General features: G+C 43.3%; 1 protein-coding gene across 1 annotated transcript in view; it reads right to left on the bottom strand.

Moving 5' to 3' along the window:
* Positions 1–12,114, bottom strand: part of SYN2 (synapsin II) — a 265,548-nt gene that overhangs the window by 72,418 nt on the left and 181,016 nt on the right. The window contains exon 5 of the mRNA XM_020981071.2: positions 5,064–5,153. Coding sequence (XP_020836730.1) covers positions 5,064–5,153 — 90 coding nt within the window. The remainder of the gene's footprint in view (positions 1–5,063; positions 5,154–12,114) is intronic.

Below are 12,114 nucleotides of genomic sequence, written 5' to 3'. Positions count from 1 at the left end.
GTCTTGACAGTAAGGAAGGGAATCATAAGTCGATTTGACACCTGGAGATCAGATGAGTGGGTGGAAAGGAAGATGGATGAACAAGCAGGGAGTGACACTGGAAGAAGAAAAAACAGTGAAAGGTGAGGGTGGCTGAAGGCAAACTCTGCTGGTGTCATCATTTTCCCGAGGGTAGGCCTTGAGTGGTGGTTATAGGTGCAGGGTATCCCAAAAGACTTTATGCAAGATTACACCTGCATGACGACTTTTGGGACACCCCAGATAGGAGCCATTAAAAAAAAGCTCATAATTAATATCAGCGATAACTTATCCAAGCCCTATTTAGTTCAGTGGATAGAGATAGATAGATAGATAGATAGATAGATAGATAGATAGATAGATAGATAGATAGATAGACAGATAGATAGATATAGATAGATGGATGGATAGATGATGGATGGATGGATGGATAGATGGATGGATAGATAAATAGAAAGATAGATGGATAGATGATAGAAAGATAGATAGACGGATGGAAAAATAGATAGATGGACAGATGGATGGATGGATAGATGGATGGATAGGTAGATGGATAGATAGATAGATAGATAGATAGATAGATAGATAGATGGATGGATAGATGATAGATGGATGGATAGATAGATGGATGAATAGATAAATAGAAAGATAGATGGATAGATGATGGAAAGATAGATAGATGGATGGATAGATAGATAGATAGACAGATGGATAGATGGATAGATGGATGGATAGTTAGATGGATGGATAGATAAATAGAAAGACAGATAGATGGATAGATGATAGAAAGATAGATGGATGGATAGATAGATACATGGATAGATAGATGATAGGTAGATGGATAGACAGAAATGATGGATAGAAATAGATTGCTAGACAGACAGACTTATAGACAGACATACACATACCTGACTCTGACAGGCTTCTACCTCCACCCTCCACCCCACCAGAGAACACAACTCTCTGACAGCTTCTCCAAAGGTCTGTTCACCTCTCTACTACTTACTACCTGTGTGACCTTCAGCAAATCACTCGAGTTTTCTGGGCCTCAGTTTCCTCATCTATAAAATGAGTGCTCTGGACTCAGCTTCTGAGGTCACTTCCGGCTCTCAATCTATGATCCTTCAAAAAGGAAAAGATCTTGTGCTTACTATCTTTCTTTTTTAGAGGCAATTGGGGTAAAATGACTTGCCCGGGGTCACACAGCTCAGATTTGAACTCATGTCCTCCTGACTCCAGGGCTGATTTCTATCCACTGCACCACCTAGCTGCCCCATGCTTACTATCTTTCAAAGTTATCAGAGGTATGGACTAAAACTTGTTAGGAGTCCCCAGCCAGCCACTGTCTCATCTAACTCCCTAACTCTCCAGGGCCTGGCAGACAGACAAGGGACGTTTTTGCTTTATTTTGTTTTAGGGAATCTTGTGTTTTTGAAGTGTGTGTGTTTTTATTTCTCTCCCTCATTTGAGAAGTGCAGTTTACCACTGAGAAGAGAGGGTTGTGGATGATGTGTGTGTGTGTGTGTGTGTGTGTGCGCGCGCGCGCACATGTGCGTGCACGTATTTCATGGGGGACAATACTCCATTTCATAGGCACTGAGTGTTCTGTTTTTGGTGCACAGCAAAGAGCAGGAAGGGAAGACAGAAGCCTCCACTGGCCCTGGAGCACCTGGCTGGAAATTGCTTAGCTCCTCAGTATCCAATAAGCCTCAGGTAGGGCTTCCAGGTAGGGAAGATGAGAGTCCTGGGCATAGATCTCTGGAATCTGAAATAGGTCGGCACCAAATTCTTGTCTTTTTAAAGGCTCAGATTGCGAATTAACTGGATTCTGACTTTGCTAGAAGGTAGCTCTAGGCCCTTGAGACAGTTCAATGAGATTAACATTGTCCTTCAGAATGGTGGCTTCTTTTAAGTTGAGCATAGACAAGCTGGACATTGGAATATCAGAAAAACCAGAAATCTCAGGAGTCCCTCCACTTATCACCCCACCCCTCTGCCAGGTTCAGAGTCATTGCTACTCTTTGTTGAGCACTCTCAAATTGGCAAAGCTCTTTGCATACAAGAACTCTCCAGCATTGGCAACCCTATGAGGAAGCTACTGAAATGCATCTGTGATTCCAACCAGTTTAGATATTCCCTGACACCACGGATGCTTGGTGAGGGCAGGCACCCTAGCTAGGTGCAGAGAGGCTCTTCACCAGGAATTAGGCCACTTGACGTTCAATTTTTTGGCTGTGGCAACCCATGAAACAAAGAAAAATACCAAGTGTTCCTCAGTCCTGAGTATCTGCAGTCCTGTTGTCTGTGGTGGGGTCAGAGGGGACTAAGAATCAGTTTTTAGGCCATCTATAAACTTGAACTTGGCTGTTGGTACTCTAAATGTGAGAGTCTTGTCTGTTGACCAATGTGTGGAGATGTTGTTGGAGAAACTGATTGGTATCAATCAACGTTCTCACTATAAATGAAACATGAAGAAAGAATTGCAGCGAAGTGGAAGACTGACTTGGAGCTACCTATAGGATCAAAGATTTAGAAGAGACCCCAGAATCTGTTCCAACCTCCCCATTTTATAGATAAGAAAATTGAGGCCCAGAGAGGGTGACTCGTCTGAAGGCACAAGACAAAGGCAGAATGTGAACCCATCTTCTGTCTCCAAAGTCAGTTCCTTTTCCATTGTATCACACTGCTTCTCCTAAAGGCTCCTCTCCTTGGGGTGTCAAAAAATGAGTTGATATTTTTTCATGAATTGATATTGCAGGTATTATTGCCCCAATTTTATGCACGACAAATCGAGGCCCAGGGTGATAAAAGTGATATGCCCATGCTCACATAAGTAGCAACTGAACCCAGGTCTTCCTGACCCCCAAGTTCAGCAGCTTATCCACCATCCTATACTATATTCCAAGAGGCAGAGGTAGGGTATACAATCATAGGATGACTGTGATATCTTTAATTACTTCGCTAACATGAAGTCCAATTCTCAGAAAAACTCTTGTGACCAGGATAATAGAGAAGCAGCAATGAGTATGCATCTTCAATGACCCAATCTAAAGTATTCCTCAGCATGATACTTAGGTGCTCAAAACAATCCATTTCCCCTATTTTCTCCCTATGTCCCACCCCATCTTCAAGAATCAAGAGTTGATATCAGCTAAATCCCCTTCCCTCGTTCACAAAGCTTCCCTTTAAACCTGCCTCCATATACACTCTTGGCCCAAAAGAAAGAAAGACACCAGAATCTTGACATACTATTTTTAAAAAGTTGTCAACCCCATTCAAGAATATCAAAACTCTTCCATGGATGCAGGCCTGCTCAGAGACAAAACCCCTCAAGAGGCCTTCTAGCCCCTGAAATTAAGAAGAAAGAAGAGAGAAGGAACCAGTGGTAAGGAGGCAATATGGTACCAAGTCAAGAAACCTGGGTCCACCTCTTTAGATTGCCTCTGTGATCTTGGGTGAGTTAATCCCCTTCTCTAGGCCTCAGTTTCCTCAATTAGAAAAGGAGGGGAGGGAGCTGAACTAGATGATTTCTAAGGTCCCTTCCAACTCTAAAACTCTCTGTTCTAAGGTCCTTTTCAAATCTAACATTCTGTGATCCTATGAATTTTGGGACTTGGGCAACATGTCTGCTTCCCACCACTACCTTAAAATCACTTACTGACTACACAGAGCCAGTAGAGAAAAACCACGTACCTACTCTCTGACTCTGCAAATGGAGAGAAGGGGAATAGAGTTGAGGGGAAGGAGAAACTGTGTGAATTGTCATGTAAAAAAAAGTCTAGATGGACTCTAGTAATAGCTTTGGAAGGGGGCTTAGAGGCCATCCTGTCCAACTACTTCATTCCATAATGAGGAAACTCATCTGAGACCCAGAGGAGTGGAAGTAATTTGCCTAAGATCATGCAGAGAGCAAGTGGTAAAGAGAAAATTTGAACCCAAGTCTTCTGATTCCAGATCCCATCAGAGTTCTTCCCGTTGCGTCACAAGGTCACATTTCTACCAAGTCACCTTGCATCCTTCCTTTCCATGCGTCTTAGGGTAGCCTCATGTAAAGACAGTCTAGGGGAAGTGGAAGGTGACCAGAAGAACCAGATACATAGTCATCATGACAATAAGAATGCCATCTTATATTTATTAAGTGATGAGGAACTGTTTTGCTTTAGTCTTTGTATCATAGTGTCTCGCACATAGATAGAGAGATGTAGGGACTGAACCTGTGATTTTACTGATCCAGGGAACTCCTAAGTGAGGAAATTCCCTCTACCAGTGAAGGTTGATACCTCCTCTACAACTTACAGTCTTAGAGAGTTGCTTAGAACACTGTTAAGTGATTTGCCCAGGGACATATAGCTAGTAAGTGTCTGCGGCTGGATTTGAATCCAGGCCCAGCACTCTATCCACTGTCCCCGCTAATTTTCTAGTTGCTGTGTAACACCGGACAAGTTTTTTAACCTCACTGAACCTCAATTTCTTCATCTGTTGGATGGAGAGAATAATAGTATTGTGAATAAAGCATGGTATAATGCCTAAAGCAGTAGAGACATGAATGTTATTATTTTATTTGATATTTAGAATCACTCTGTGAGGTGGTTATTATTATCACCATTTGACATATTAAGAAATTGAATAATGATGTGATTTTCCTGATGCGACACCTGTAATAGAACTCAAGTCCTCCGATTCCCAGTCCAGATGTGAGATTCCTAGGTCTATCTGTTCAACTTCATCCATTCATTTAATAAGCATTTGTTGAAGACCTACTAAGTGCCAGGTGCTGTGCTAGACACAGGAGATTCCCCCCACCCCCAAAAAAAGACTCAGCTCCTGATACTGTGTTCCCTCTTTTCTGCCTCATTTCATCTTAGCATATAGGTGGCAGGAGAGAGTTAATTAAAACTAAAACGAAGAATCTAATGCAATACAGTTTTATGCCTCTCTCCCCTCAACTTGAATTCAGTTCATCACCAAAGGAGTCATTTGTGCCTCAAGTATACTTAATAGCCCCCCACCTCCATCCTCAAACAGGTACTGTCCCCACCACTTACCATCTCCTTGTGGTTGGGGTAGAACGTCTGCTCAATGAGAGGGAATTTTTCTCCTCCTAGATTCTTGTAGATGGCCACCAGTTGGGCAAACTGCAAAAGAAAACAAAACATATAAAACCACTGGGAGGGGGTACCCCTGGAATAGCTCAACTGATCCCCCTCCCTCCTTCCCAGTTTCAGGCCCAACATCTTAGTCCCAGCTGATCTGAAGATCAGTCAATCAATCAACAAATATTTATTGTGGGTTTGCTACATAGAGGGGACTCCTTTTAGGTCCTAGGGATACAAATAAAACAGGATTTGCTGTTCAGTTGTTTTTCAGTCATGTCCAACTCTTTGTGACCCAATTTTGGGGTTTTCTTGGCAAAGGTACTGGAGGGCTTTGTCTTTTCCTTCTCCAGCACACTTTACAGAGGAGGAAATTGAGGTTAGACAGGAGTAAGTGTACATAGCTAGTGTCTGAGGCCAGATTTGAACTCAGGAAGCTGAGTCTTCCTGACTTCAGGCCTGGTGCTCTAGCCACTATGTCACCTAGCTGCCAGTATGACCAGGATCCCTGTCCTCAAAGAGCTTACCATCTCTATTTTGACTCTTTCCAGTTTAGGTATCAGCACCGTATTTGTATCACAAAAAGAATTTGGTAAGACTCCTTCTTTCCTATTTTCCCAAATAATCTATGTAGTATGGGAGAGCTTACCATCTAGTAGGAAAACTAATGCATGAAAAAATAAATGAAGTCAGTTAGTCAACAAATATTTATTAAGCACTTACTATATCCCAGGCATTGTGCTAAGTCCTGGGGATACAAAGACAGGCAAAACACATGGTCCCTATCTCAAGGAGCTCACATTAAAAAAAAAACACCACATATTATATATTGTATACATATATACATACAGAGTAGATAGAAGGTAATCTCAGACAGAAAGCAGTGGGGGAGATGGGGAAAGCCCACTGCAGAAGGTGGGTTTTGAGCAGAGTTTTGAAGAAAGGTAGTAGGTGGAGGTGAGGAAAGAGAACATATTCCAGGCATGAGTGACAGGCAATGAAAAGGGGCAGAGGTGAGAGATGGAATGTAGTGTTCAAGGGACATGAAGAAGGCCAATGTCACTGGTATGTGTACGGGATTAAAGAATAAGAAAAATGAAAAAAAAATAGAAAGGGGCCAGGATGGGAAGGGCTTTAATAGCCAAACAGAGGATTTTCTTTTTGGTCCTGGAGGTGACAGAGAATCATTAGAGTTTATTGAATAGGGGGTGTCATAGTCAGACCTAAATGTTAGGAAAACCATTTGGCAAGATTGATGATAGGAAGTAAATGAATGCTGTGTGCCCAGTTTAAATCTAATGAGTATTTATTAAGCACCTACCAGGTACCAGGCACCGGACCAGGCACTAGAAATATAGAGACAAAAAAAGACAGGGGAAGTCCCTGCCCCTATTGATCACGGGGGGCGGGGAGAACAACACACACACACATGTAAGTGTATGAAGGCTATAGCCCATATGCAATACAGAGGTAGGAAGGGACATTCGATACATCTGGTCCAATCTCTTCAATTTCATAAATGAGGAAAATGAGGCCCAGAGATATGAAGTGATTTACTCCAAATCACCCAAGTCCTAAGGGGCAGAGATGGGATTCCAAGGTGAAATCCTAACTTCAAATCCAGCACCACAGATGTTAGGGGCTCCAGGAGATGTTAGTGTAAGTTGAGGTGAGTAAGGTGGTTAATGAAGGAAGGCTTCATGGAGGAGGCACGATTTATGTTGGACTCCAAAGAACAGGTACGTTTGGAGAGAGAAGAGTGAGCACACCATTCTAGTTGGTCACCAAGTCCTGGCAAGTCTTTCATGATGCCCCTCCTCTCTGTCCTCTCCTCTTCACTCCTGCCACCATCCCAAGCTCCGCTTTCCACAGCTTTCTACCTGGCTTTCCCCACCCCAATCTACCAGGCACATACCAGGTCCCCCAACCCTAAATCCAGGGTTTTTTCCTGTGGTACCATGCTGAAGGAACAAGATGCTGTTCTACAATTTCATTGTTCAAGGAAGAAAAGTTTGCCTCCTTCTCTCATTTTTACCATCCCTTTTCCCTCTCTCATCACTGCCCTGTCCTACAGCCAGGACTCCACTAATCTTTCTTCTTGCCCAGGGCCTCCCAGTGTGGGAACTCAGCTGGTACAATGTACCCTCAGCTTCCCACAGTTGCCTCTGCACCCAAACCTCCCCATACTCATGCAATAGAACCCCTTAGCCAAACTACATGTGTCCAATAGGGCCCCAGGGAATAACCCTAATGGTGGGAATTTCAGGCAGGCTGTCAGAATAGCAAAGTCATCCGTTTCTCAAAAATGTGGCATGGTGCATGATGGGAAGTAACAGGCAGGGGTTTAGGAAGAGACCCAAGATGCCAGCAAAGAACTCGGGCATGGGCTCAGGGTGGACAGGGGGATAAGAGGCAGGTGCGGTGGGGAGTGGGATATACTTTTCTTGCGCTCTTCAGAATAGAGCAGCTCTGCTTCCATGACCCTATTTCTAAATTCCAGGGTGTTGGGATCATTTGGAAGGAACCACAGTTATGTAATGGGAGAAATGGGAGGTTGCCTTCCCAAGTCAGCCTTGTGCCTGACGCTGGTGATCTCTGACCCCTCAGCCTCCTTTTGCCCCTTGCAGCAGGCAGTACGGACAGAGGAAAGAAACTGGGAAGATCTGTGCCAAGACCAACAGTGAAAAAGAAGAGCCAGCATGCCTTGAATTTGTGTACTCCCATTAACAGGAAGAAGAAAACACATGAAATGCTATTAGTGCAGGAGCTTAGCATGGCTAACCGGAGAACTTGGTGTCCATCCAGCCTTCCCTGCTGTTCCAATCCAGTGCCAAAGGCAATACTATGAGATTATGAATGGGAGACTGAACTCTCACCTAATCCCAGGCATGGCACATTACAGGGCGTAGGGCTTCTTGGGATCCCTGCTTGTGGGACCCTGACCTGACATAGGCCTGGGACAGGTGGATGAGGAACGACTTGGCTTACATTGCTGCATTCCAGTCTCCTTTCCTCTGGCAGGAGGCAAGCAGCCCCTTAAAGAGACCCCAGGATTCACCGAAGATGCTGTAATAGCTAGGATGAAATACTACAAGGGAAGAGAGAAGCAAGAACAGGGCGGCAGCACAGGAGAGCTGAAAACCAAAGCAAAGCAACCCAAACCACCTTCTTTTCTGTGGCTGGGGCCGTGCAGGGAGCTCAGTCTTGGGAAACACGGGGGTGGGGTGGAGAAGGAGGCCATAGGGCAACAGAGCCCCAGGAGCAAGGCAAGGGGCAGAGGGTAGCCTGGGAAGGGCCAGGACTCCCAGGGGAGAAGGGTGGGTGGGAAGAAGCCAGTACAAGACCTTGTGCATTTGGGGCTGTCTCTGGACTGCTCTGATTAATTTCATATGCAGAATTGTGCACCCTTAGCCCTAGAAAGGCCTGAGTGATCAAGGATAAGAAGATTTAGAGTCAGAAGGGAACTTAGAGCTCCTTTGGTCTTACTCCTTCAAATTACAAGAGAGGAAACTGAGGCACAGGGAGACATTTCACGGCCAAGATCACACAGGGTTTTAGTACCAGCGAACCACAGATCAACGCCTGCCATAGTAATAATAGCAGTAACACTTCTTTATATTTATTTGTAAAGCACTCTGAGGTTTCCAAAGTGTCTTTCACATACTGTATCCTCTTAACAATCCTGCTAGGTGGGCACCGAGGGTGCTGTGATCCCATTTTACAGATGAGAAAATTGAGCCTCAAGGTGGTTCAGTGACTTGAAAAAGATCACACAGTCATAAATGACAGAGCTGAGATTTCTACCCAGGTCTACTGATTTCAAATTCTAGGCTCTTTCTCCCATGCCATTGTGGGAAAGGACACACACACAAAAGAAACTCTATATAGTTTAAATACCAGTTTCTACAACCTTATTGCAACTGGATAAGGAAACTAAAATCATGAACCCTCCACTGTGGTACAGTGGAAGCACTGGACTAGTGTCAGGGAAAAAAAATTGGGGTTCTGGACCCAACTGAGTGCCATGTAGCCATTGACCATATTTCTGGTCCTCTCTTCCCTTATCCATGAAATAAAGGGGTAGATCTAAATGATCTCTAAGCACACTCTGATTTTAAGCTTAACAACAGACAAATGGGATTAAAGTTAGTGTATGTTGGATTAAGAGCCTGGCCTCTGGAGATCTCAACCAGAGGAGAAAGGAGGCAGGACATTTTGAGAACTTGGCTCCCTGCAAAATGTATCAAAGAACAAGTCTTTATTAAGAACCTACTGTGTGCTGGGCACTAAGTGTTAGGGACATAAGACAAAAATGAAACAGTCCCTGCCCTCAATCAGCTTATGTTCTACTCAAGACCAAGAGGGTCAGGAACATCTTCCTGAAAAGATGACTGACAGTCTGTCTGGAAAGCTCCCCAGTAGAACATGAGCTCCCTGAAGGCAGGGAATGTTTTTCTGGTATGTTCCCAGCACCCAGCACAGTGTCTTATACGTAGTAAGTGCTTAATAAATATCTGTTGGATTGGATTGGACATTCATCCATCCATCCATCCATCCATCCATCCATCCATCCATCCATCCATCCATCTATCCATCCATCTCTCCATTTTTCTAATCCTTATCAACCATCATGGGCTGAAACAGAGGCATCTGTGACTCTTCTCTTTCCTTCATTCCTCATATCCAATCAGTTGCAAGTATTATCAGTTTTACTTCCAATACAGCTATTAAACCTATCCCCTTCTCTCCACTCACATGGTCACCACCCTATTCCTTATCCTACAATAACCTTCTAACTGGTCCTTCCAATCTCTCTTCTTTCTAATCCATCCTCCATCTTGGGGGAGGGGGGCAAAGAAGGGGAGAGAAGAATTTACTAAGCTCCTACTGTATCCCAGGTGGGGCAGCTAGGTGGAGCAGTGGATAGCTTTCCGGCTCTGAAATCAGCTGTATCCACTGCGCCACTCACCCAGCTACCTGAATACAAGTGTAATCTGTGTTTAAAAATCCTTTGCTCAAAGGGGTAGGAGGACAGTGACCCACTTTTAAAGAAGAGCAGCTGAAGTTGCTGTTTTAATCATCATTCTATGAGGTACTTCTCCCTACGGAGTCAAGGACAGTGTCTATGAATTTAATATTGTTCTATGAGGATCTATGAGAGAAATTACAGAGAAGACAGACTTAAAGAAGGTGATGAGAAACTTCTTTGTTATCTGAACTGTTATTTTTATGAGGAAACATAGAAAATGAGTCTTTAGAGAGACTAATAAGAGGGAAGGTTTAAGAAAAAAATGAGACTTCCGTCACAGTTGGAGAGAAATTAGAGAAGACAGAGAAAAAAGACAGAAAGGTCTTCTATCTTTATGGAACTGTTTTGCCCTTTATATTGTGAAAAGAATTAGTAAGAAGAGACTTTGGTATCTTGAGTGAAATGAATGATGGGATTGTATTTGCAGAAGTAGAGAGAGATCAACTGCCATCATTGTGATGATTGATGCTAATGCTTTCTCACAGCTAAAATACTGTAAATAGTAATTTATGTCTTTGTTTTCTCATGGATTTCATTGTTAATACAATAGTAATTGTAATCTTTATTTATTCCCAGGAGATAAAAGTATAAAAGGAGATAAAAATATAGAGACAAAAGTATTGAGAAAGGAGATTTCTTTAGTTTATTAAAATAATATCTAGTAACATAGTATAATACAATAAGAAAATATTAATATTTGATGAACTGTGGTGAAGGCTTGGAACTTAATTGATTGAGAGATGTACAAGATGTTTATTAACTCATAAGGAAATATACAAGCATAACCTTGGATTACCCTAGAGCTTGAGCTGATGAGATTAAATAGAGGAACAAGTCAAGCAGCACACGTGAAGTTGGTGACTTGTGTAACCCTGTTACACATGAAGGTAATTTGGGGGGAGAACACTGGCACTTTGTGCAATCCAGAAAAGTCTCATATAGGAGGTGGAATTTTGAGTTAAGCTTTGAAGGAAATCTGACATTCTAAGAGGTTGTAGTGAAGTCAGGGCATTCCAGGAATGGGAAACTGCTTGGCCAAAGGCACGGAGGTAGGAGATAGCGTGTCATATACACGCAATGGCAAGTTGGTCAGTTTAGTGAGACCATGGAGAAGATCAGAGTGCAATGAGCCTAGAAAGGTAAGACTCCACCCATCAAATGGGGGGAGATTGTATTTTATCTCAGAAGCAATATTGAGTCACTCATGACTCAATAAGTAGAGTGACATGGTCAGACCTGTGCTTTATGGAGGAAGAAAACAAATATTTATTAAGCACCTACTATGTTCCAGGCATTATGCTAATGACTTTATAAATATTATCTTATTTGATCCCCACAACAACCCTGGGAGGTAGGTGCTATTTATTATCCCCATTTTATAGTTGAGGAAACTGAGGCAGCCAGGGGTTAAATGACTTGCCCAGTGTCTCACAGCTAGTAAGTGTCTGAGGCTGGATTTGAACTCAGATCTTCTTGGCTGCAGACCCAGCACTTTATCTACTATACCACACAGTTGCCTCTATCGATCTCTTAACTAACTTGGACCCAAGTCTTCTCCTGGGCTCTCTCCACTCCGTCACACAGCCTCCTTAATTCATCCCTTGCTCTTTTCATTGCACCCTATACTCTCTCTGGATTGCAGAAGGGTTGGGGGTTCAAATTGATGTTTTGGGCACGAAGAAGGGCAGAGTAGCTTGTTTGCGGCTGGCTGAAAAGTAGCAGCCATGATTTCCCCAAGGATCTGAAAGCCAGCCAGTTCAGACCATCAGGACTGGCTAGTGGCATGTAGAATTTGGCAAGAGTCACGAATAATAATTGTAATATGATTTTGCAGTCAAGGAAAGAATGGGAAGAAACTGCTGAAATATGTGATTAGGGACAGGTGTTTCCTTCAATGCCTGAGCTGAAGAGCCAAGGGGCTTAGCCTGCAGGAACAGAATTCATGGGAAATGGGCCAGCTGAAAGCCCAGCTTC

This window comes from Phascolarctos cinereus, unplaced genomic scaffold (assembly GCF_003287225.1).
Source record: "Phascolarctos cinereus isolate Bilbo 61053 unplaced genomic scaffold, phaCin_HiC Scaffold_4;HRSCAF=312, whole genome shotgun sequence".
Lineage (NCBI taxonomy): Eukaryota > Metazoa > Chordata > Mammalia > Diprotodontia > Phascolarctidae > Phascolarctos > Phascolarctos cinereus.
The sequence above is the reverse complement of the archived record's forward strand: the minus strand, read 5'-3'. Positions and strand labels throughout refer to the sequence as shown.